At 46.5% G+C, this 27,356-nt stretch overlaps 1 protein-coding gene across 1 annotated transcript in view; it reads left to right on the forward strand.

Annotated features, from left to right (window-relative positions):
- Positions 1-27,356, forward strand: part of SNCB (synuclein beta) — a 115,901-nt gene that overhangs the window by 77,402 nt on the left and 11,143 nt on the right. The window contains exon 6 of the mRNA XM_073650658.1: positions 15,445-15,534. Within this exon, the coding sequence (XP_073506759.1) occupies positions 15,445-15,534 (90 nt within the window). The remainder of the gene's footprint in view (positions 1-15,444; positions 15,535-27,356) is intronic.

Genomic DNA, 27,356 nt, shown 5'->3' on the forward strand with positions numbered 1-27,356 from the left:
AACACCAGCCTCAGCGGTCTGCACTGCAGCGGAGGTTAGCCCTGACCGCAATCCACGGGTGGCGTAGTCGGACATTGCAAAGCACATAGTAGACTACCACTGGTCTGACCACCCTGAGCCATGGGACCGGGTCGCCACTACTACTCCCAGCATTGCCCTGAAGCCCGGTCCCGAGTGCCCCACGGCCCAGGGGGCGAGTCAATAGCAGTTGGGCACAGCAAGCAGGCAGAAGTCTCAGGGTTAGCTGACAGGTGGTCACGGCACGTGACGGCAGGAGCCTCCAGGTAGGCTATCAGGTGGTCACGGCAAGTGACGGCAGGAGGAGCCTCCAGGTAGGCTATCAGGTGGTCACGGCAAGTGACTGCAGGAGCCTCCAGGTAGGCTATCAGGTGGTCATGGCAAGTGACGGCCAAGCAGGCTGAAGTCTCTTGGTTAGGCAGGTGGTCACGGCAAGTGACGTCAGAGCCTCCAGGTAGGCTAGTAGGTAACAGGCAGGTAACAGGCGAGTGCTCCCAGGTGAGCAGGCTAGCAGGCTCGGCAGGTAGCAGGCAGGTAACTGGCAGGTGCTTCCTGGTAAGCAGGCGGGCTTGCCCATAGACAGACTGGTGGGTTGAATGGAAGACAGACTGTCGGGCTGGAGAGTAGTCAGGCTGGCTTACTGGAACAGTAGTCAGGATGGCAACTGGACCTGAGGGCTGAAACAGAGGTAAGTATACTTGTGCAACAACTATTGCTCGGGCACCTCCATTTTGGAGGAGGTGCCTTATATTTGGGAGGTCCTCCGGCAATTGGCCGGGGACTCCTTAGGATGGCGCGCGCGGCCCCTTTAAAAGAGAGGGAGCGCACGCGCGCGCGCCCTAAGTACAGTGCCCGGGAAGCTGCGCGCGCCGGCCGCAGCAAGAAGAGGAGTGCAGGAGGACGCCGCGCGGGGAGCAGGGAGGTGAGAGGGACGGCGTCTCTGCCTGGCAGGTAGCAGAGACGCCGATGCTACAGAGTGATAGCCTTCCTTATTCAAAATCCCATTTACTTTGTACAAATCTCCCACTTTACCAGATCCAAAGCAACCCCAGACCATCACATTACCTCCACCATGCTTGACAGATGGTGTCAGGCACTCTTCCAGCATCTTTTCAGTTGTTCTGCGTCTCACAAATGTTCTTCTGTGTGATCCAAACACCTCAAACTTTGATTCGTCTGTCCATAAAACTTTTTTCCAATCTTCCTCTGTCCAATGTCTGTGTTCTTTTGCCCATATTAATCTTTTCTTTTTATTAGCCAGTCTCAGATATGGCTTTTTCTTTGCCACTTTGCCCTGAAGGCCAGCATCCCGGAGTCGCCTCTTCACTGTAGACGTTGACACTGGCATTTTGCGTGTACTATTTAATGAAGCTGCCAGTTGAGGAGCTATGAGGCATCGATTTCTCAAACTAGAGACTCTAATGTACTTGTCTTGTTGCTCAGTTGTGCAGTGGGGCCTCCCACTTCTCTTTCTTCTCTGGTTAGAGCCTGTTTGTGCTCTCCTCTGAAGGGAGTAGTATACACCGTTGTAGGAAATCTTCAGTTTCTTGGCAACTTCTCGCATGGAATTGCCTTCATTTCTAAGAACAAGAATAGACTGTCGAGTTTCACATGAAAGTTCTCTTTTTCTGGCCATTTTGAGAGTTTCATAGAACAAACAAATGTAATGCTCCAGATTCTCAACTAGCTCAAAGGAAGGTCAATGTTATAGCTTCTCAAGTCAGCCAAACCGTTTTCAGCTGGGCTAACATACTTGTGCAAGGGTTTTCTAGGGTTTCCTAAACATCCATTAGCCTTCTTACACAGTTAGCAAACACAATGTACCATTAAAACACTAGAGTGGTGGTTGTTGGAAATGGGCCTCTATACACCTATGTAGATACTGCAATATAAACAAGACGTTTGCAGCTAGAATAGTCATTTACCACATTAACAATGTATAGAGTGTATTTCTGAATCATTTAATGTTAGCTTCATTGAAAAAAAATGTGCTTTTCTTTCAAAAATAATGACATTTCTAAATGACCCCAAATTTTTGAATGGTAGTGTATATTCTATGGCCCCTTAGACTCTAGGGCCCAGGTGCAACTGGAATCCTTGCATCCACTATAGCTACATCCCTAGGAATAACTCTAAGGATGATACTATGGGTGACTTTTTGGACAATGTCCTATAAAAGCCTCCATACACATTGTACTCTCATCGACTGAACCTTGTGATATTGATGGCTTTAGTCAACAGTCTAATGTGTATAGGGGCCCCTAACAGATGATTGCTGGGGACGTTAAGGATCGGGCAAGTCTGATTTTGGACTGCCGATCTTTTTGATCTTTATAGATAAGCCACCACATGATATGTCTGGCAGAGGCTCTCTCGTAGACAACACACGAGTGCTCGGCCTGGCAAGATAGCTGCCAGCTATCTGAAGTGTATGGGGGGGTGGGTCTTTATCCTGCTTGGTTTTTAATTTCGTCCCATTATTTAAAACATTAAGGCAAGTCGTTATGCCAACAATTAAATGTCATGCAGAAATTAGGTCTTTTTTTTTACTCATAGAAAGACTGTCATAATAATGTTATATTTAAACAATAATCGATCAGTAGTACCATTTAAATAAATGTTGAAAGTAGTCACGTGATCATCAAGTTAAATGTCTTTTAGGTCTTGGAGATAATCTGCACAGGGACAATCTATGCCTACTCAGCCGACGATTCCCCTGCTTCATTTCATCTCTTGTCCACAGAGCAGCTCTTCCTCTTCTGTCTGCTCTGTCAATGGGGCACTGCTGCAGACATCATGCTGATTGACAGCCTGCTCCCTGCAGTTACGTAGCGGGGAGCTGGCTGTCAATCAGCATAACATCGGCAGTGATGCCCCGTCGAGAGAGCAAAGTGGAAGAGAGATGTTCCTCTGATGACGTGACGTCAGCAGAAGTAGGGGAATCACTGGCAAGAGTGGTCTGTGACCGATCTGAACCGGCAGACATGTAGCTAGTTTGAAACTATCTGACTGTTAGTTCTTATCCCCCCTTGTGCAAAATTAATAAAAGTCCCGGAAACCCCTTATGTATGTAGGGGATGCAGAGATACTATAATTGTCACACTTGGGCCCTGCTGCCAGAGGGGCCCCAAAGGTGTCCAAGCACACCAGCACTATAAATGGTACATAGATGCTGGAGGCTCTATTACAGAGTTAGCTTTAAATCCAAGTAGCAATACATTACAAAAGGGAGGAGATGAGGTATTAAAATATACATAAGCTTTTCCTCCAGTTTTGAGAAATGAAGTTGACTTGGCCATCGTTTCTACAAAAAGTGAACAAGGCAGGAGTCAGAGCCCCAAGGGGCTGTATAACTAGATTGCAGAACCAAGATGTGACGCCATTATGGAGTGTAAGAGGAACAGTAACCACAATCACAAATCAAATGTAGGTCAGACAAAGACTCATACTGAAAACAATGTCTTGCCATCAGCACAAAATGTAGGGATTTGCCAGTCATGGAGCAGAGGACATTGCTGCATTTTGGAGAAGTGAGCGGCAGCTGTACATTTAATACAACAATCAATGTCTTTTTTTCTTTATGGCATCTCAGCACTTTTTTTCTTAACTAAGATGCCGTATATTTTAACACTTCTGGAATTATAATGAATTACCTTGTTTTTTACATCCTAAAATCCCAAATTAAGCACAGCACTAAACTGGCTGTTCTTATGTTATTGTACTGTTTGCTTGACCTCATCAAAATAAAATATCTTGAGAATATCCCAGAGGATAACACCACATCATCATTTAAAAGGAATTTTTAAGCCAAAAAATGTGTCAGTGAAAAATGATTCTCCAGCCGGCAGATCAATAAGACAATATTAAGCTGAAATATGATCTGTTATAAAGTGAAGTGTGGCGTGCAACTAGAACTCAATCCCCTTGTCATTAAATCTGTCATTCATAAATCTTACAGGGGGTCACAGTTACTTCCAATTTGAACTATGCTCAACAATTCATACGATGAGCATACAGAAGATATTGACATTCTTCCTCCTGGCATACATAAAGCCTTATAATGGGTCCCATAATGGAGGGTATGACAATGCTGTTTTAAGGGGAGTCTTTAATGAAGTTGTTGCAGAGATTTATGACCTCTATTAGATCTATTCTGCAGTGCAGGCATAAATTGTGACTTGTTTTGTCAAATAAATCTCTTACACATTTGAAATCACTTTAAGTCCACTTTCACATACCACTATTTGAGGTACAAATATTTCCATGATACTTTTTTTCTATTCTTAGAGCCCAATACATCAAGACCGGCGTTGTTCGTGTCATTACTGATGAGGAGCTGTGCTGGCGTCAGACGCTCCTGATTCATGAAGAGGCACATGCCTTTTCATGAATTAGCATAGACGGGCTAGTAACGTACACCTCAATGTGTGCCTTGCCTCATATCCTACTCCAGTCCCTGCTGGAGTAAGATTTGTGACATAGCGGCGATCACCATACCCCCGTCCCACCCCAGCTTCGCCCACTTTGACAGAGCTGGGTTAAAATGGCATGAGAATGCCAAAAGTCATATAATTTTAGTGCAGCTGCCAATTGTGCCAAAATTAGGCAACTTTCAAAGCTTTTTTTTTACCCCAGAATACTGGCGTAAAAGCTTTGATGTATCGGGCCCTTAGTTTTGAAAAGTACCAGGTTAAGGTGGCCTAAAGTGGTTTTATACATGAGCGCTGACTCATTGTGGATTTGGAGCATTGTGGATTTGGAGAAGTTTTTGAAAATGATTTGTTTAAGTATGACTAATGCAGATCCAAACAAAAAATTCATGGACATACAGACAAAAACACCTCCAACCACCCCCACCACAGTCAAAGGCACACACAAAAAGTTTAGTTGAGATGGTCCTAGGAGATTTTAAAGTGCCCAGTGTAAGGTTTCTGGTAGTCTGGGGTGGATTTGTGGTAAATGGTCAATAATCCTAGTAATTTAGGGGAGCGTAAGTAATAATATATTATTATCCCTTGTGACCTAAGGCGTCAGCCTCTTATCCAACTGGTCTAAAAAAAATTAAGGTTAATATTCCTAGTAGTCTGCTGAGGTTTTTGACGTTAAAACATTTGTTTCTGATGTTCTATGCTAGTAAAGGGGTTAATATTAATATCTGTGGTGGTCTAAGGTTGTAACAGGGTTAATGGTAACATCCGAGGCCACCGAAGAGATTAATGGCTATGTCTTTTCTGAGTTAGGGTGGTGATTAGGTTCCTCATGTCTCCAGGGTCTAGTAAGGTGTTACCCACTCTATTATTATTTTCAAATGTATAAACCCCAGTTTGTAATAAGAAGCAATGACGTTGCATTTATATCCTTGGCTAAGTAAAGTGGTTTTCCAGGATTTTATTAGCATTTTTCGTACAAATGTACATAGCAGCGTAAACATTGAAGAGGCAGAAGCACTCGCACAAGCGTTGCACAGCTGATTGGTTGGGTGCCAAAAATCCTAAGGCCATTAATATTGTTATCCTGGAAAACCCCTTAAAGAAAATCCATTAAGACAATTGTTAGCATAAATCTTTCCTGCAGGACTATGGATCTAGAACATATAGACATTCAATTAGGACAATATTTCTAAAACACTTAATGGATATTTTAGATGTTTAAACACTACTTGATAAAACCGTCTCCATACATTATTACTACAGGGATAGCTTTTATTAGGTGCTTAGTACAGCCCACTGCCAGTTCTGACTTTCCAAAATATTCAAAATGCAAATGATCTGAAGAAACTCGCAGTTAGAAGTGCTACATATAAAATATTGAATACCTATAATGCAACCTGACACATTTGATCAAAGCATTGTGGCCTGTGTGCTCTCAGTGCTATCTGTAAAGACACAAAGAAGGAGGCGCTGATAATTCATTTGCAGGATTTAATAACATGATTCTTGATTGAAATGTTTGTGTCTTGCTACCGGCATTTACAGATTCTTCAGACAAGATTAATGCATTCACACGTAGGTACCAGAGGAGGAAGAACTGCAGTGCAGTGACAAGTGAGAAATAAGTGGCGCTGGTTCTATACAAAGGTGACAGGAACAGGATCTTAGATCACACTCGGGATACTTGGCAGTCAATGTGTTTTGACCAATGCTTTTATCTATCCCTATTCCCTGAGGACTGACCTTATGTTCCAGTGATAGACAAAGGTGTAATTCTCAGCTTTCACTGTAAAGAGGTCGTTCCTAATCTAAAAATCTGAGAATCTATCAATTACATTCCTATTACAGTAGTGCAGTATCCACTTGTTCAGGCCAGTGTATAACATATAGCAATTCACATGTTCACACTATGTTGAAAAAATAGTGTACTTTTGATTGATTCTGCAACATTTCATATCTTGAAAGGGTTTTCCCTCTAACAAAGTACAATTTAATTAATAGATCTAGAAATAAAAATAAGTTCCACAATTGGATGTGTTAAAATACAAGTTCCTGTGCTGAGATAATCTTATAAATGTGCCCCTGTGTAATGGCCGTGTCTGACCTTACAGGAACATGGTCTGCTCATACCACAGCTACTGGGCAGGGGAGGAAGAAGCAAAAGAGTATACAGACAGGACAGCAGGGGATCACCGATTATTCTTTTTGTGAGGTAAAACATTTCACTGCTTGTTTTAAGCAATGTTTTACCTCAAAGAAAGAATGTAATGACTTTATACTCTTTTTTTGTGTCCTCCCCTGCCCAGGAGATGTATGATCAGGCCATGTTCCTGTGTGAGAGGGTGGACAAGAAGTTCTTTCCCCCTCATGAAGACGTTGTGTGCTGAAAGTTATTTTGTGTGGTTATATTTGTGCATAACATAAAAATGTATTTATCCCTATGGCCGCTGTTTGTGTCAGGTTCCTGCAGTGTTAACTGGAAGGGTGGCCCCTAGGGTGGAGGGGGTAAAGGCAGCCCTATAGGGGAACCAAGGGGAAAGTTTTAGACATATATGAAGTAAGTAGTCAGTGTTGGAGAGGAGGTGAAAGGGAGAGGACAGGTTTACCAGTGATGGAACTGCAAGGCTCAACATGAAGAGGGACTAGTTACAGAGGTGGCAGGACATGCAACTCATGCAAGAAGAAAGCTTACAAGTCCGGGAATCGCACTGTCCAGTGAGAAGGGGACCTTGGGACAAGGTAGCGCCCTGTTGTGGGTACTGAAACGGAGCAATGCCACTGCGAGTGGCCCCTGGGAATGATATAGGCAAGGACTCAAGGTATCAGGGTCATAGCGACATGCCAGGACCCGCATGACCCTACCCCTAAGAAAATGCAGGCAATTCAAACTTCTCCTCATTCCTTTGCTGTACCTGTTGCCGGGAACAAAATGCAAACTGTAACTCTTGGAAAGGAGCCGGTGTTTTGTATGGAATATGGCAAAGGGGAATGTATAACCTGTTCTCCCCCGTTCACCAGTTTGGCCATGCACAAACTTGTCATTGTTTGTAAGAACTTGTCTGGCTTACTGATTGAAAGGGTTAAAGGGAACGGTACTGTACCAAGTACATCAGAATGGACAGTGACGGTAACAGATGCAGGAATAATGTCGCACATGCACATCTACAACACTCGTTTCTCTGTAGCATGGCGGGGTGTCGGAGACATAACACTCGCCTACAGCTAACACCTTGGGCACGTTTACACCTGTACGGTCAGACACGGCCATTACACAGTACACAGCAGGGGCACATTTATAAGATTATCTCAGCACAGGAACATTTTATTTCATACATCCAATTGTGGAACTTATAATTATTCAAAGATCTATTGATTAAAATGTTGATTAAAATTAACTTTGTTAAAGGGAAAACCCCTTGAAAGAAGCACTCCTAGCAAGAATTGTATTCCCTAATTCTTTGTAAATAGCTATGTAATATGGTGTCATCACATAAAAATTATTAACCAATTGCTATCTACCTCAGTGGAGTGATGACAGACAGCGTCCAACCAGGGGAAAGCGTATAAAAAAGCAATTTTTTTCCTGCCAAATGCAAAATAGCTACATTTTGACCTATCACAGGTTTTTAACAGGCTTTCTTGACTAAAAGACTTTAATGGGTGCGCATAAACTGATTTGCGGAGCTACTTGCGGCATACGTAAATTTTTTTTCTCCTGCTGAATCAGCATAAAAAAACACCACAGATCAGCACTGCCCCATAGTATAACATTGGTTCGAGTGCTATCTAATAAAACATCAGATAGCACTTGTCTGTTCGAACCCTAAGACTGATCATATAGTTCAGATCGTTTGGCCTTCAGCTATTGCACATGACCCCCCTTGTAACAGGCATGGTGAAGTCTAGCTGCCTGAGATGGTATACCCCCATACACATTAGATGATCAGCCATTCCCTACGAAATTAGTAGAGTTAGGTGATGTATACGTGTGTTTAATTGTGAATATATGTGTTTTTGTTTATATATCCTACACTGAAATTTCATATTTATTTCACGCTAGATGGTGGCCCGATTCTAACGCATCGGGTATTCTAGAATAGGTATGCGGCTGACCGGGCGCAATCAGCAAAGCGGTGTTAAAATTTGGCGCCTATATCGCAGATTGGTCACGGCCGGCGGTCGCGAATAATCAGCATAGCGGGGTTTAAATTTGGCGCCAATAATGCTGATTGGTCGCGTTCGCTGGCCGCAACCAATCAGCAGAGCGGTGTTTAAATTTGTCGCCAATAATGCTGGTTATTCGTGACCGGTAACCGCGACCAATGAGCAGAGCGGTGTTTAAATATGGCGCCAATATCGCTGATTGGTCGCGATGGCCGGCCGCGACCAATCAGCGAAGCGGTGTTTAAATTTGGCGCCAATATCGCTGATTGGTCACGGCCGGTGGTTGCGACTAATCAGCAGAGCGAGGTTAAAATTTGGCGCCAATACTGCTGATTGGTCGCGGCTGGTGACCGCGACCAATCAGCAGAGCGGTGTTTAAATTTGGCGCCAATATTGCAGATTGGTCGCGGCCGGAGACCGCGACTAATCAGCAGAGCGGTGTTTAAATTTGGCGCCAATACTGCTGATTGGTTGCGGTGGCCGGCCGCGAACAATCAGCAGAGCGTTGTTTAAATTTGGCGCCAATCTCGCTGATTGGTCGCGGCAGGCGTCCGCGACCAATCAGCAGAGCGTTGTTTAAATTTGGCGCCAATCTCGCTGATTGGTCGCGGACGCCAGACGCAACCAATCAGCAGAGCGTTGTTTAAATTTGGCGCCAATCTCGCTGATTGGTCGCGGCTGGCGTCCGCGACCAATCAGAACAGCAGTGTTTAAATGTGGCGCCAAAATCGCTGATTGGTCGCAGGCAGCGGCCGCCACCAATCAGCACAGCGGTGTTTAACTTTAGCGCCAAGATCACTGATTGGTCGGGTGCGGAGACCGCGACCAATCAGCGAATCGTATTGGTAAGGACCGGGGAGCGCAGCTGCCTGTACCGCTACTTCCGCTGCGAGAAGCCGGGACATGAGCGCCGCACCCCGGTCACCCTTGACACCCTAGCCGCTGATCTCCCGACAGTAGCCGCATGGTGTTACTAAGGTCCTGACATTTGTGTTCAAAATCGCTGATTGGTCGCGGGCGCTGCCTTGTGACCAATCACCGATTTGGGCTCCACATTTAAATATCGGCTGCGACCAATCACCGATCTTGGCGCCACATTTAAACACCGCTGTGCTGATTGGTGGCGGACGCTGCCCGCGACCAATCACCGATTTGGGCGCCACATTTAAATAGCGGCCGCGACCAATCAGCACAGCGGTGTTTAAATGTGTCTGCAAGATCGGTGATTGGTCGCGTCCGCTATTTAAATGTGACGCCCAAATCGGTGATTGGTCGCGGGCAGCGTCCGCGACCAATCAGCACAGCAGTGTTTAAATGTGGCGCCCAAATCGGTGATTGGTCGCGGGCAGCGTCCGCGACCAATCGGCACAGCGGTGTTTAACTTTTGCGGCAAGATCAGTGATTGGTTTCGGCCGAAGATCGCGACCAATCACCTATTTGTGCGCCACATTTAAATAGCGGCCATAAGCAATCACCGATCTTGCAGAAACATTTAAACACCGCTGTGCTGATTGGTCGCCGACGCTGCCCGCGACCAATCACCAATTTGGGCGCCACATTTAAATAGCGTCCGCGACCAATCAGCACAGCGGTGTTTAAATGTGTCTGCAAGATCGGTCATTGGTCGCGGGCGCTATTTAAATGTGGCACCCAAATCGGTGATTGGTCGCGGTCAGCGTCCGCGACCAATCATCACAGCAGTGTTTAAATGTGGCGCCCAAATCGGTGATTGGTCGCGGGCAGCGGCCGCGACCAATCAGCAGAGCGGTGTTTAACTTTTGGGCCAAGATCAGTGATTGGTCGTGATCTCTCGCCGCGACCAATCATCGAATCGTATTGCTGAGGACCGGGGAGCGGAATCGTATTGGTGAGGACCGAGGAGCGCCGCTGCCTGTGCGGCTACTTCCGCTGCGAGAACCCGGGACATGAGCGGGCGCTCGCAGCAGAAGTATCCCGACCCGCAGCGCCGCTCCCCCGTCCTCCCTTGACACCCTAGCCGTATGGAGGTCAGCGTCGCCGGCGGTCGGGAGATGAGCGCCTCGCGCCCTTCATCTCCCGGCTGCATCACCACTGAGCTCCGTCCCGCAGATGAGCCACTAACGGCTGCCATCTTTTTTCAGAAATCCCGCGGCGCTCATTGGCCGCTGGCGGACCAATGAGCGACGCGGGATTTCCTGGACAGACAGACAGACAGACCGGATAAGACGATTATATATATAGATAAAATTATATATAATACACATTTTGAATTTAATTTCAAGAACTGGAGTTTTTTCTTTTTTATGCTTTTGCTTCATCCTCCATTTCTTTTAAGAGCCATAACTTTTTTATTCTACCATCCATATGAGGGCTTGCTTTTTGCAGAACGAGTTGTAGTTTTGAATGACACTATTAATTTTGCCACATAATGTGCTGAAAACTGGGAAAAATCCAAGTAGAGTAAAATGGTGAAAAAGTTACAATTTTGCTATTGTGGTTTGGATTGTGTTTGTTTTTACAGCAGTGTGCTGTACAAATTGCCTTTTCAGAGAGGAAGAGGACTTGAACAGGATAGCTCCACCTATTGGAATCAGCTATCCTGAAAGGATCGATATTGACTTTTAGGATCACTGCTTCCAATAGGTGGCACTAGAGTTCTAGTCCTCTTCCTCTCTGAAGAGACAATTTGCATATTTAATTTCCCAGCGGAGCATGCATGGCTTTTAAGTCTCCTCACTCTGACATGCCAGGCTTAACATGTAACTCTCCACAAGGAGAAAGATTACCCCTTAGATCCCAGTGTGCTGCACAAAATGACCTGACAATACGATTCTCTAGGTCAGTTCTATTCCAGAGATACTATAAGGTTTTTTATTATAATTTAGTGGATAAAAGAAATTCTGAACTTTGAGTCTGATTTTTGCACATTGAGCTGTAATTTTTATTGCTACCATTTGGGGGCACATACAACCTTTTGAGCGCTTTTTATTACATTTTGAGCGGGGAGTGTGGTGACCGAAAAAGGCAATTCTGTAGTTTAATTTTTTTTCTTTCTGGCGTTTACCATTATTTTTAAATAATTTTATATTTTTAAAGATTAGACTTATGAACACAACAATACCAAATATGTTTCATTTTAATATATTTTTTAAACTGGAAAAAAATGGTTGATTTAAATTTTTATATATTTTTGAACATTTTTGAAACATTTTTTAATTTTATTTTTACTACTATATTGCAGTCTATAGTGTAACTAATATTCTCCTATGATAGGAGGACTAAGATGGCAGCCAAGGCAACCTTCAAACCCCGATGCTATGCTAACCTATTAGCAGTATTGTGCCAATGGGAGTCGGCAAATAATTCATTTAAAGGAGTTGTCCAGCCTTAGCCTACAAGTCTGCACTGCGCGATTTGTGGATTCTCAGGTGCTGGCACTGGGAGTGACGAGCGCATGACCACAAGTATGTAATTTGCATCCAAGCGGTCACGTGTCGACTAGATGGGCGCAGACTCGCTCAACGCAAGTGTGTGGAGCGAGGCCAGACACAGTCTATTCAGGATGTGGCTGGAAGTATGCAAATTGCATACTTCCGGTCACATGACCGCCCATTCCCGGCACTGGAGAATCCCCACAGCGCATAATGCATGCGATATGAGGATTCACAAGCCTGCAGTCACATAGTCTGACCTGTCTGTAAACCTCATACTATATTTTATTTGCTCTGTAAACTGAGAGTGAGCCGCTTGCTGCATAGAAATTGCTTCCGGCCAGGAGAATATAATCCTTGTAAACAAAGCCAATAAAATATCGAAAGGGACCTGCTGGCTGGTGCCCTTTAATGTAAGGCACAAGTAAACAAAAGTTTTCTTCTACAGAGGCTGGAGCTAACAGCACTATGTGTGCGTGACTCATGTTTCTAATGCATGGAAAAGATCAAAGTTGTATTTATCTGCAGTTCTAGAGTATGGGTAGGACAGAACACTACCAGTAGGTCTGACAGCAGAAAAGATGTATAAAAAGAGGTGATAATGGTTTCATGTACACATATCAATGTCGAATTTACACATTGTAACTTTATAGCATTTGGGTATAACATGAAATATGCTACGAGATGTAACACTGTACTCCAGAACGTTTTTCTTATATGGTAGGTGCGAGACTTGAATTCTAGATCGGCACAAGTGGTATAGTACCTATTGGCATCTTTTAGAAAACATCTCCTGGAGCTGCTCCTCCGCAACCCAAAAAGATTCAACTAGCTCATCTTTAATACCAGTTCATAGCAGGACCCCACCTCCACCTTGCTGGCATTTAAGTGAAAGTCGAGGTCTGTGCTTGTTATTAATCCAGCCACAGGCCCATCCATCTAGTCCAGTGTTTCTCAACTCCAGTCCTCAGGACCCCACAACAAATCATGTTTTCAGGATCTCCTTAGTATTGCACAGGTGAGAGAACTTCCATCACCTGTGCAATACTAAGGAAATTCTGAAAACATGGCCTGTTGGGGGGTCCTGAGGACTGGAGTTGAGAAACACTGATCTAGTCCATCAAGAGTCACTCTCAGATCACCAGTCCATAAAACCTTTGAGAAGATTTGTCTTCAGATATTTCTTGGCCCAGTCTTGGTGTTGTAACTTCTGTGTCTTGTTCAGTGGTAGTCGGGTTTCTGTCCTATCCTTACCTTGGCCATGCCTCTGAGCACTTGACACCTTGTTCTTCTGGGCTTCAAACCAATAATCATTCTAGTTTATTTATAGTTTGGAGTTGGAAAACGTGTTTAAAATGATAATATGGTCGAAATACTCACTTGCCTAATAATTGTGCACACAGTGAAGAGAGCGTTATGTGCCTACTCCAAATTGCCACTCAGTTGAATGTCCAGGCATTATTCCACTATTCCACCTAAGACATGTCCAAAACCACACCTTATCAGGCTTTGTGCACATGCATCAGCCACTCTGGCTAAAAAAATCAACAGCCAAGTGCTGCTGCATTCTTCATACTGTTCCTCTGCACAATCATCTAGTTTTGCAGGTGAAATAGGGAATTTGTTAGCACAAAATGACTATTCAAACCAAGCACAGGTGCTCAATGCACCCTTGGCTTGACCAAACACTTGAGTTTATCTTCTTACTTCCTTTTTTTGCATATATAGCTGTCCTCCACTGGCTCCTGTAAATCCAGAGCTATCAATCAAAAAAGAGAAGAGCAGAGATAGATGGATACAAGTAGGTAGGAAGGTGCACTGAATTGTTTGGCCAAACCAAGGGCGCACAGGTACCTGTGCTTGTTTGAACAGTCATTTTGTGCTGACAGACTCCCTTAGATGCAACTTTTTATAGAGCCCACCTGTTTTGAGCCCAGTTTGCAGCAAAATCGAATACAACATGCCAAGCAGAGATCTATTCAAATTACTAAAAGTTTGTCAGATTGTTAGTAACAGAAATTTCTGGGATTATTTTATTTTTTCACATGGGGCTTAGAACTGACAGGCAGATAGTTACTAACTACCTGCCTGTTCTGCCCGGCGCTGGCCCAGAGCAATCACAGACTGCTCCTGCTGGCGATTCTGCAGCTCTCACGTCAACAGGGCAGCTCTTTCTCTTTGGGGCTGCTCTATCAACAGGGCAAGACTGTTGACATCATGCTGATTAACATCCGCACTCCTCCCCCAGTTATGTAGCAGGGAGCTGGCTGTAAATCAGTATCACTTTGGTAATCACTCCACATCAACAGAAAAGATCGGAAGAGAAGCAGCTTCTCTGTCAATGTGACATCACTGAAAAATGCAGATTGCCAGTAGGAGTGGTCCATGAATGCTCTGAGCCGGCAGAGAACTTCTATGAGCAGGATAAGCAGGCAATTAGCAACTATCTGCCTGTAAGTCCTTAGGCCCATAAGAAAAAAAAATAGTCCCGAATAACCCCTTTAATATGGACAGTTGCACAGTCACAGTCTACTGCCCCAATTTTAAAAAATAATTGATCTTCACAAATATAATTACTGCGTAAAATTGAATCGGTCAGAATTTTTCACCCCCAAAATACCCCATTAAATTGTTTTGTTTTTGTTTAACCTGGTTAAGTTCTCTTTTTTTTCTAGATTGAGCGTATGCAGTCATTCTCCATTTTCTCCATGCTTCAGTGTAGGACGACTCGTCTTCTCTATGTGCAGTGAGACCTTGCCTGTGTGCTATGACATATTACTTATAAGAAAGTAGTAAGGCCTCAATGATTTCTGCTATCACCTTGAAGAATTTCAGCCTATGGTTCAAATCTATCCTATAAACATCCATGTGGCATTTACGGTACATGTTTTTCCTAGGTTTAAGTCTTGTCCTTTGCACTGGAGAATGGAGAACTCCATGTACAGAACAATCAAAAATTGCTGTTTAGAGTCGCACAGCAAATTCATAAGTAATACTCCCTCTGCTGGACAACACAGGATCCAACAAAGGGAGTTTCTTACGGAAATCTCGGAGCAGCTGATAATCCTACTGACAATCCTGTGCTAGAAGCAGCGGCAAGGTTAGGCCATGTTCACACGTTCAGTATTTGGTCAGTATTTTACTTCAGTATTTGTAAGCCAAAATCAGGAGTGGAACAATCAGAGGAAAAGTATAATAGAAACCCGTCACCACTTCTGTATTTATCACCCACTCCTGGTTCTGGCTTACAAATACTGATGTAAAATACTGACCAAATACTGAATGTGTGAACGTGGCCTTAGAATTTAAAGAGCAAATATATGACATTGTTGCTAATTGAGAATGTCAGATGCTTTACATAATATTGAAGCAAAATGTTATTAATTACTATCATTTACAACTACTGCTTCTGTATTTTCCAGCCTGAAGAAGAAGGCCAGGAAGCTTTGGAAGAACCTGCTGCTGAACCACTGCTGGAGCCAGAAGGGGAGAACTACGAGGAAGCCCCCCAGGTGACTAATTATATATTGTATATAGAATGCCTGGAAAAAACCCAGGGGTGTTTTCATATCGCAATCATAGGCATAAAGTAATTGATAGATTTACTGTAGTTGCCTATGGGCTTTGTTTGGTAATATATCTAAGCCACATGTAAGTTACTGGGACTGAGCAGCCTACCGAGAGAAATGTGACACAATTTCTAGAAAAAAGAAGACACTATTTTTTCAAATCTCATAGTCACATTAAAGCTAAATAACTGAACAGCTGTCATGTGGGTTATAATTTCAATATTAAAAATTTGTACCATTTACCCAGACAACCCCTCAATGCCTTTAACAGCTGACGAAAACATAAGGGCTAGTGATGGGCGAGCATGCTCGGGAAAGAGAGAGAGACGTGCCCGAGTACTGAGCATTCGAGCATTTCAGTGCTTGATCAACGCTAATAAGGACCTGTCAGCCCCCCGACTTGTGTTTAAGTAACTACTTGTATTCTTCATGAAAAATTAATTCTGGTCATCCTTTCAGAAATCTCAGAATTATGTTGTTTGTCTGTAATTCCTAATAGAAATGTATGAATACATTGACAGCCAGGGCTGTGGAGTCAGTAAGCCAAACCTCAGACTCCAACTCCTCAATTTCCATTACACCGACTCCACCTCCCTCATACAGGGCTCATGTTTAAGTGATAAATTTACTGTAGCACAGATTCATCTCAGCTAAAAGTCTAGACCCTTAGATCAGGGATAGGACAGACATTTATAGGACATTTCATAACTTTCCCAAATTCTTATGAAAAAATATTCCCCACAAACTGCATTGGACTACTGTACCCAATTTATTATATATTTTAGGAGTCTGAGTCGGTCCATTTTATACCGACTCTGACTCCATCAAAATGGACACCGACTCCACGACTCCGACCCTGTTGACAGCTGGGTGCTATCTGCTGGATGTGGGTCCCTGCACTTAGCAATTACTGCTAAATACGGTCTAGAAACACACCCCTTTGACAAAAGTAATGATACATCCAGTTGTCAATTTATTCATAAATATTCAGGAGGTATAAATGAGGAACTGCACAACGTAGAGTTCTGAAAAAAAAAAAGAAGTTCCAGAATTCATATTACTGGGGAAGCAAAAGTATTTGGTAAAGCAGACCTGTCTGGTGACAAGTTCCTCCAAAGTGAGTCAACTGAATTAAAATGAATTTGTCAACAGGTGTTTACTATGTAACCCGAGGGCAGCATGATGTACGGGCAAAGACACTGTTTCCAGTGATGGATCACTTAATGGGCTGTATATTGCTGTTTTAATTAAATCATTGTTTTGTCATCAGGAGATTATCAATACAGGACTAGGTGTCTTGTGCCTCCTAGTCCAACCATTCCCCTCAGCACTGAAAAAGCAGCTTTCTCTCCGCAATGTACACAGAAAGCTGTGATGTGAGTGGGGTTACACAGAGCTCAACAACTGAACTATGTTAGATCTGCAGCAGAGAAAATTGTGATTTTATCATAACTGTTGCACCCAGTAAACTAAATGATACATTGCTGGAATCAGGGTCTCTGCCCCTACCTCATGCTGTTGTCTTATTACACAAGAAAAACCTTGTGACAGATTCACTTATCAGCTTCTGAGAAAATTAATGTCACCACAAGGGCACATGCAGATAAGCATATTTTATGGATGTGCGCTGTCTGTGTTAAAATAGGGTAGCACAAAAACGAATGTTATTGAATTGGGCTGTGCAGATAAGAATTTTTTACACGGACCGAGTGTTCATGTGAAAAAAATCACAACGTGCACTAGTCTCTTTAGTTTATTTTTTTGGATAAGACTTGCCTATTCAAGTGTAAGGATGCACAAAAAAAAAAAAAACATTCTGTATGGATCATCAGTTTTGGACTCTTTTTTACTGATACATTGCAAATATTAACATAGGAAACTGCATTTGGTCTGGTAAGTTTTATTAACTGCTGATGTTCAAAAACGGATACTACATGGATCTACTAAAACGGATGATAATTGGATAGCATACCGATAAAATCGTCATTTTTCTGCATGAAAATTGGATGATTTTTCACACTTTCCTGTGAATATGGGATAGCATACAGATAAAATCGTCCTTTATTCGACATGAAAATTGGATGATTTTTCAAACTTTCCTGTGAATATGGCCTAACTTTCAACATTGCACTTTAGACATAAATTCAAAATATAGAGATTTTGGGAGTAAATTCTAACGCTACAGTCGACCCCGCTTTTGTGCCCGCCTGAAAAAGTGGGACACTGGCAAAAATGAGGTCTGAGAGAACACAAAGTGACTCCATCTGCGTTAAAGTTAATTGCTTCTTGGGTGGATACCACTGATTCCCCTTTTTTCAGGGCTTCAGGCTGAAGCTCTGATGGAGCCACTTACGTGTCGCTAATACATGATGCTCTCCCCATTGGTCCCTGGTCATTTTTTTTTATTGAAATGAGCATGGTGACCTTTCTTTAAACTTAGAAAAGATAAAAACTTCACACAGTGATTTTCTTAGCGTTTATTGCATGTTTTGTTTATTAAAAAAAAAATTCTTGATCATGATGTTGGCTGTGTGCTTGTAAAAATGCATAAGGCTACGTTCCTGACGCGCCCCTGGGCCTGTGTCGCGCTGCGGTGCGCACGCGGGAGCTTACCCGGAGCCGGATCCGTGGAGGGTTGTAATCTCGTGGCGGTGACCCGGTCCGTGCCCAGGGAGTCAAACTGGACGGCAGTCTGTTAGCGGTAGAAAATGGTTGATGACTACGCCACCCGTTGAATGCAGCCAGGGGGCTGCTGCTGCAGGGCAGACCGCTGAGGCCGGTGGAAGGATGGTGCAGCGTGATAGTATAACCCCCAACGGGAGGGGTATGGCCTCAGGGCAGCCGACGTGGATGATGGGGGTAGCAGGAACCACTCAGAGACGGTATGGTAGCGTTCAGGGTCTTTACTGGTAACAACGATAGACCCTCCCGGAGTACTTGCTAGCGAACGGGGCCTGGTCAGTCCTTGAGCAGATGGGATCTCCCCTGGCCAGGCGTAGTTGTAGGCCTCCCAAGCTGACTGTACTCTTCTGGCTACCTTGCTAGAAGCTGATGTAAGTAGCCCACGTCCCTGAGTGTACCGTGTGGTGCTCACCCGTATGGCCGGTGACTCGGGGCCTTCTAATGGCTTCCGCTCCACGATGGCGGTGCTGGTCCCACGCGTGTGACCGGGCCTTCGGGCTTCTGGGCCAGGGGACCTGAAATCCCCTGCCTGACGGATTCTGCTGCTGGGTAGAAGTTAGTCCCCACAGCCTCGGACTCCGGGTCCGGTAAAGAATCTTCTTAGTCAGGGCGAGCTCTTTAGCTGCCAGCCCCTGACTCCTTGTGACTCTGCTGCTTCCTATGCTGCTCTTGTCTCTACTCTTCCTGGACTCACTAACCCTGCCTCAGCCCCGGGTTTATACAGGGGAAGTTCTTCCCCTCCCAAGGCTGGGCAGGAGGTGTGGCATGCACAGGATCCCTGACCAAAGGACCTCCCACCTGCTCTCAGACGTAATATCTCTATCACTGTGACAACCAGACCCCTGGGGTGTCACACTCCCCCCTAGTGAAATTTAGTACTCCGGGACTAAACACTTTTTAGAAAAATATAACAAGGTATATCAAAGAACAATAAAATACAATAAGGAAACACAATAAGATGGTCACGGATGTCCGCAACCGGGTGCAGTCTTTGAAGAAAAGCAAAGGTGTCCATTTCACCAACACAGGGAGACGTAACCAGGTAGGGGTCTGTCCTACCCCGAGTCCTTATCAGTCTCTAGTCCATCCTGGGTTACGCTCCAACTATATACAAAGGATTCCCGGTAAATCCACCGAAGACTCCTAAAAACAACTAGAAACACAAAATTACACACAAGCAACAATAAACAGGTAAACATTATAAAACAACTTAAACATTTAGATCCTCCAACGTGCGGGTAACTGGCCTCTAGTGGCCCTAGTGGACCTACGGAGCTGACTGTCTGGCCCTGAACTACAGGGTGTAGGAGCTGTCAAGGGTAAACTGGGCAGCTGTCTACCGGCTCTTTGTCTCACTAGGGGTACGGCAGGCTCACTATAAGCAGAGGGTGGATTCTCCTGTTCCGCTTGGGTGGAGTCTTCTGCCTCCTGGACCGGCTGCTCTTCCAGCTCTACCCGTTGCTCCGTAGGTTCTTGGGATGATGGTTGGAGGAAGGTGAGTACGGGTACCACAACTGCACCATTGACTTGAGTCCAAGACCGAGGGAAGTCCCCGAGCACGGTACTAACCATATCTTCCCTTTCTTCCACGGGTCGATGGTCTTCCTGTTCCTCCTCAGGGTTCCTCAGTTGTTCGGGGCACTTCTTCAGGTGGTCCCGGGATACAATGGCTGTGGTTTCCCCTCCGTCTTTACTGATGGTACAGACCTTCGGGTTCTCGTGGCTTGAGGGCAGTACGGTGTACGGGTCCTTCTCCCACTGGTCGTCCAACTTGTGGAGCCGTCTCTTCCTCTTCAAGACCTGCTCTCCGGGTACCAGGGGAACAGCGGGAGCATACTGGTTGTAAGTCTTCTCTTGTCTTTCCCTAGCCTGACAGAGACTTCGCTCCACGCTCTCCTGTACTTTCCGGTACTGCTGCTGCCTCTCTGTGTCCCAGTCTGTTTCTGGTGAAGTGTCCTCGGGCGTCAGGACTCCCATTTCCAGGTCAACAGGTAACTTACCAGGTCTTGCCCTCATTAGGTAAGCCGGGGTACAGTTGGTGGAACCTACCGGGATGTGGTTGTATAGGTCCACCAGATCGGGCAACTTCTCAGGCCACAGACTGCGTTCTTCCAGGGGCAACGTTTTTAGAAGATCCATTACCACCTGGTTCATTTTCTCACAAAGTCCATTAGTTTGCGGATGGTAGGGTGTCATCCTTATCTTCCGGCAGCCATACAGATTGCAGAATTCCTGGAAGACCTCCGCTTCAAAGGCAGGTCCCTGGTCCGTCAGCACTTGGTCCGGGTACCCGTGTGGACGGCAAAAGTGCTGCTGGAAGGCTCTAGCTGCTGTTCGAGCCGTTAAGTCCTTGACGGGGACGACAACCAGAAACCGGGAGTAATGATCCACGATGGTTAACGCGTAGACGTAGCCACTTCTGCTGGGGGTCAGTTTTACATGATCCAAGGCTACCAGTTCCAACGGTTGCCGGGTGACGATGGACTGCAGGGGAGTCTTCTGGCTGGCCCGGTCCTTCCTTCTCAGATTGCACGGGCCACAGTCTCTGCACCACTTCTCAATGGTTCCCCTCATGCCTACCCAGTGGAACCGCTCGCGCAGCAGGAACTCCAGCTTTTTCCACCCGAAGTGTCCAGCTCCGTCGTGGTATGCCTCCATCACCATGGCTGCGTCTCTTCGTGGCACCACTACTTGCCAGAGTAGTTCATGCGTCCTGGAGTTAACCATTCTGCGGCACAACTTCCCCTTGTAAAGGAACAGTCGACTCTTCTCTGCCCATAGTTGTTTGGCTTCCTCTGGAGCGTCTGATTCCAGGCTAGCCTCCGGGCGAGTCAGCATCTCCTTCACCAGTCGGACGGCAGGGTCGCTGTCTTGCGTTTCCGCCCAGTTGTAGTGAGGTAAGGGGTTCAACGTAGCAGCCTGCTTACTCCTTACCCGGTGGGAATACTGGATAGTCCCATGACGGTGGAACGCAGGGAGTTCAACTTCTTCCAGTCCCTCCGGATCTTCTCCTCCGTCCGGCAGGTTGGGCATCCTGGACAGGGCGTCCGCGTTGGTATTGGAGCGCCCTGCCCGGTATTTAATTGTGAACTCGTAGTTGGACAGACGGGCCATCCACCTCTGCTCCAGGGCACCGAGTCTTGCCGTGTCCAGGTGTGTCAGCGGGTTGTTATCCGTGTATACGGTGAACCGGGAAGAAGCGAGGTAATGCTTAAAGCGCTCGGTGACTGCCCATACCACGGCCAGGAACTCTAGCTTAAATGAGCTATAATTCTCGGGATTCCTTTCGGTGGGTCGCAGTTTTCGGCTGGCATAGGCGATTACTCGCTCTTTCCCCTGCTGAATCTGGGACAGTACGGCTCCTAGCCCGACGTTACTGGCGTCGGTGTAGAGGATGAAGGGCTGGCTATAGTCCGGATACGCCAAGATTTCATCCCCCGTGAGGGCCATCTTCAGCTGGCGGAAGGACTCTTCCTCTAGCTCTTCCCATTTGAAGGGCGGCTTCTGGTTCTTGGCCTTCCGGGACTGGCCTATCAGGAGGTCCTGCATAGGCGCCGCCTTTTTGGTGAAACCGGGAATAAACCTTCGGTAGTAGCCTACCAACCCTAGGAACTGCCGCACTTCTTTTACGCTGGAAGGGCTTGGCCATCCTTTGATTGCGGTGATCTTATCGGGGTCGGGAGCCACTCCGTCAGCGCTCATCACGTGTCCCAGGTATTGCACCTTTGGTTTCAGGAGGTGACACTTGGAGGGTTTCACCTTTAGGCCGTAACTCGCCAGAGCTTCGAACACCTCCGCCAGGTGTTTCAGGTGGTCCTCATAAGTTTTGGAGTATACGATGACATCGTCCAGGTACAACAGGACCGTCTCGAAGTTTCTGTGGCCCAGACAGCACTCCATTAATCGTTGGAAGGTTCCTGGGGCGTTGCAGAGTCCGAACGGCATGCAGGTGAACTCGCTAAGTCCCATCGGGGTGGTGAATGCGGTCTTCTCCCGGTCCGCCTCTGCTACAGGAACCTGCCAGTACCCGCTAGTGAGATCCAAGGTAGAGAAGAAGTTAGCAGATCTTAAAGCAGCCAATGACTCCTCTATCCTTGGTAAGGGGTACGCATCCTTGTGTGTGATACGGTTGATTTTCCGGTAATCTACACACATCCTCATGGTGTTGTCTTTCTTTTTGACTAAAACTAGTGGGGCTGCCCAGGGGCTACAGCTATCCCGGATTACCCCAGCCTCCTTCATGTCTCTAAGCATCCCCTTGGCGTGTTGGTAATGTGCAGGGGGTACGGGTCGATACCTCTCTTTTATGGGAGGATGATCTCCCGTGGGGATGCGGTGTTCTACCCCCTTGACTCGCCCGAAGTCTAACGGGTGTTTACTAAACACTCTCTCATACTCTTGAACCACCCGATAGACTCCTTGTTTCTGGTGTGAGGGAGTGGAGTCAGTACCCAGATGTAGTTGCTGACACCAGTCCTCCATGTCTTTCTTAGAGCCGTTACCTTCCTCCGGGTGAGATGGAGGCAAGGGTTCCACAGATTGTATAGAATTTTGATTAGTGGTATATAATTTGGCTAGCGTGGCATACCGGGGCAGGTACACTTCCCTCTCCCCGATATTTATTATGCGAACGGGCACCCTCCCATGGCGTACATTGACCACCCCCCGTGCTGTCAAAATGGTGGGCCTACTGTCTGAGTAAACTGGTTCTACCATTGCCTGGTAATCTCTACCTCTCAGACCAATAGCTGCCCGGCACCAAATCATCATTTCACTTTTTGGGGGCATGGCAATAGGAAAAGGGTCACACATTCTTACGCTACCAATCTCACCGCCGGAGAGTTCCACTTGTTGCCGTTGCATCAGTGCCCGGATCTCTTTCTGGAGCACCCGCTGCTCGCCGGAGCTGGCATTCTTGGCAACCTGCTGTAAAAGGAAAATCACCTCTGCAAGACAATTTTCAATTACATTAGTTCCTAGAGTTATTTTTGGGTGACTCTCATGTTTGTCAATATCTACAATGATCAGTCCCTGTGCGGCCAGTTCGACTCTACCAATTTTGATGGTCACCTCTTTAAATCCGATCTGTGGCACGGGCTGACCATTGCTGGCGATGATACTCAAGTCGTCGTCAGGGTAGCGGGTAATATCCGAGTCATTCCAGTACTGCTTGAAGAGCACGTACGGGATGGTGGTGACCTGTGACCCGGTGTCCAGTAGGGCACTCATGGGAATGCCATCCAGTACCACAGGCAAGACTGGACGTCCTCCCACATATCTGTCGCGCCAGTTCGATGGGCCTGGTGATCTTTTTCCTGGGGGTTGGCCCTCTACCCCAGGTTGTGCCCGTTTAAAGAACAGTACCTTTCCATATGTCCGGGTTGATTGCAGCGGCGGCAGATGGGTCGTCCGTCCTCGCTGTATCGGTCACTGGGTCTTCCTCTGGCCGGTGGGGTCCTCCTTGGTCGACGCCACGGGATGTCCTCCGGTCCGGATGCCAGCTGGATCTTCCCTGGAGTGGAAACCTGTAAAGACTGCACAGTTCGGGTTAGCGCAGCAACGCTTTTAGCTAGCTCTTGGACCTGATGGTGTAGGTCTGGAGCCGGGTCATTGTCCAAAGCCTGCGCATCAGCTCCCACAGGCCCTGCTGACAAGGGCGCCGCCTCCTGGTAGTAAGTGGTAGTGGGGCGTCTGTGGGTCACAACGCCACCTGGTGCCGGTTCTCGGAGCACCCGGATGGCTCTGTCCTTGAACTGTGCAAATTCTAGATGAGGGTCCTGTAAGGCCATTGCCCGCAACTGGGTGCGGTGGGCATTGCAATATAAACCCTCTATAAATTGTTCGGTCAACAGCCTGTCCTCGTTTCCCACTCCATTAGGGTCGGTCTGCTTAATGGCCCTCAGGGCCTCTTGTAGGTTGAGTGCATAGTCCCTTATACTCTCATGCGCTCGCTGCTTGCACCCGTAGAATCTAAGTTTAATCTCGGCTGAGGTGCGGGTATCAAAAGTGTCCTTCAGCCGGGTTAGTATCCCTGCGACAGTCTTCCTCCCAGGTGGCCAGGATTTTACTTCCCTTTTGGCTGCCCCAGTTAGTTGGGCCACCAGGATGCTCACTTTTTGCTCTTCTGTGAGGGGGTACACCTGGAAGAGGCTATCCAGCTTTTCTCTAAAGTCATGCAGGGTATGTGACTCCCCTGAGTACTGGGGTAGCCAAGCTGCTCCCGGGATATAGGGCATGGTGAAGGGCATAACTGCAACAGCGGTAGCGCTGGCGGGGGTTGAGGCAGTGGAGCTCTCCTCCGTATCCGACATCTTCCTCCCCCCTAGTGGACCGTGGCCTACCTTGCGATGATCCTGTTCCGTAGGCCGCGGCTCCGCAGTGGATCGTCAGGGTTGAGGACCTTCCGTCGCGCTCCTGTGACGTCGGCGTCTGCTGGGCTCCTTCCAGGACCTTACGCAACGTCCGGACGTGAGGCGGGGCTTCAGTTCTCGCGCGCTTTCGGAGTCCACGCCCCTCTTCTTCCCGCGCGGCGTCCTCAAGATGGCGTCCAATGGCGGGAAAACTCCACGGATGGCGGGAAGAAGGCTGAAGATGGCGCCGGATGGCGGGAATCTTCACCGATGGCGGGAATCTTCACCACTGGTAAGTTTGAACAGTCTTTGCTTTTCAGGCACGCAGTACCCGGTGGTTGCGGGCACGAAATCCTGCCGACTACGCCAAAGTTGACGCGCCCCTGGGCCTGTGTCGCGCTGCGGTGCGCACGCGGGAGCTTACCCGGAGCCGGATCCGTGGAGGGTTGTAATCTCGTGGCGGTGACCCGGTCCGTGCCCAGGGAGTCAAACTGGACGGCAGTCTGTTAGCGGTAGAAAATGGTTGATGACTACGCCACCCGTTGAATGCAGCCAGGGGGCTGCTGCTGCAGGGCAGACCGCTGAGGCCGGTGGAAGGATGGTGCAGCGTGATAGTATAACCCCCAACGGGAGGGGTATGGCCTCAGGGCAGCCGACGTGGATGATGGGGGTAGCAGGAACCACTCAGAGACGGTATGGTAGCGTTCAGGGTCTTTACTGGTAACAACGATAGACCCTCCCGGAGTACTTGCTAGCGAACGGGGCCTGGTCAGTCCTTGAGCAGATGGGATCTCCCCTGGCCAGGCGTAGTTGTAGGCCTCCCAAGCTGACTGTACTCTTCTGGCTACCTTGCTAGAAGCTGATGTAAGTAGCCCACGTCCCTGAGTGTACCGTGTGGTGCTCACCCGTATGGCCGGTGACTCGGGGCCTTCTAATGGCTTCCGCTCCACGATGGCGGTGCTGGTCCCACGCGTGTGACCGGGCCTTCGGGCTTCTGGGCCAGGGGACCTGAAATCCCCTGCCTGACGGATTCTGCTGCTGGGTAGAAGTTAGTCCCCACAGCCTCGGACTCCGGGTCCGGTAAAGAATCTTCTTAGTCAGGGCGAGCTCTTTAGCTGCCAGCCCCTGACTCCTTGTGACTCTGCTGCTTCCTATGCTGCTCTTGTCTCTACTCTTCCTGGACTCACTAACCCTGCCTCAGCCCCGGGTTTATACAGGGGAAGTTCTTCCCCTCCCAAGGCTGGGCAGGAGGTGTGGCATGCACAGGATCCCTGACCAAAGGACCTCCCACCTGCTCTCAGACGTAATATCTCTATCACTGTGACAACCAGACCCCTGGGGTGTCACATTCCCATGATGAGTTTTTGGTGAGATTTTGACGCTGCGTATTTTAGAGAAAATGCAAGTCACCTATCTTACTTAATGGGTGTAGAAATGGTGCAGAAAATCTGCAACATCAAACACTCACCAAGAAGCTCATCATTGGAACGTAGCCTAAGGGCAGAGACAGACTGTTGTATAACTCGTGTGATGATCGCATCGCACTGAACGGATTGGCCGGCACCTCTTCTGACCGGAGCATGACAGCAAGATGGATTTCTGTCCAGGTCAGGTCATGAGAGTAGACAGTCAGTACGAGGTTTATAATACGATCCTCGCACAAGAAGTACAGCAGTCTGTCTCTGCCCTAAAAATCAAAATGTTCTATACAAGTCATAAGAATTAGGTTTTTCCTCATTTATTATTTTAAATGATCTATGGTCAGTTCCAGCAACTTCCAAGAATATCGCAGAAATTTTGAAAAACAAAAAGGAGATTTCGGGATTTTTTTTTTTTTTTTTTTTTAAAGACAGAATTGGTTAGGCACATTAGTGTCAGTGCCCACTCTCAGGCACATACACTCTGAAATTATATGCCTGATAGAGGCCACAATTATAATGGATGCGTATGCTTCTGTCCAACATAGGGACCTAAAAAAGGTAAACCACATGGTGTACATTTCTTTATAGTGTGCTTTTGTATAGGAAAGTGCAGTCTGTTTTACTTTACAGAAAGTGTAGAAAACTGAATACAGATACATATTTGCCACATGGAGGCCAAAATAACACACTTTTGAATTGTGGCCTAGGGGAACCATTGCGTTATATGTTCGGAAAATCTCCTGATGTATGCTGTAGGCTGACTGCACAGAAGCAGTGTGTACCTGGCCTAAGAAGGGTAAAGTAATTTAATCATAAGCGGAACATTTCACCCGAGCTGCGGCAATTGTTTAAGTATGATTAAATGAGTTTAATAATTAATGAAATGCAGGTGCAGAAACTTATGTCTGCCAATGAGCCCAGTAGAACAGGTAAAATGAATAATACAACCTCAGTACTATTCCCAATTACAATGTACTTTAGTGGATTTCGTCCGAACATGAACCCCTTTATAGCTAAGGAATGTATGAATTGTTTGACTAATATCATAGGAAGCATATGGGGCTTCTTTATCAATGAGTGTTCTGTAAATTCAGGATGATACAGGAGATTTACTGGAGATAGGTGACATTCTTCATTTTCTCAGAGTTCAGCATGAAATATCCGTATAGACTACATATAATTTATCCACTGATAACATCAACTTATCAGCAAACTGATTTCTACAGATCATACTGGAAATGTCTATGAACAGTCACAATGGGACATTTTTTGGGTGTATTATTCGATATATGAAATGTTGAATTACCTATAT

This window comes from Phyllobates terribilis, unplaced genomic scaffold, assembly GCF_046119375.1.
Source record: "Phyllobates terribilis strain yellow unplaced genomic scaffold, ASM4611937v1 Scaffold_11__3_contigs__length_659146591, whole genome shotgun sequence".
Classification (NCBI taxonomy): domain Eukaryota; kingdom Metazoa; phylum Chordata; class Amphibia; order Anura; family Dendrobatidae; genus Phyllobates; species Phyllobates terribilis.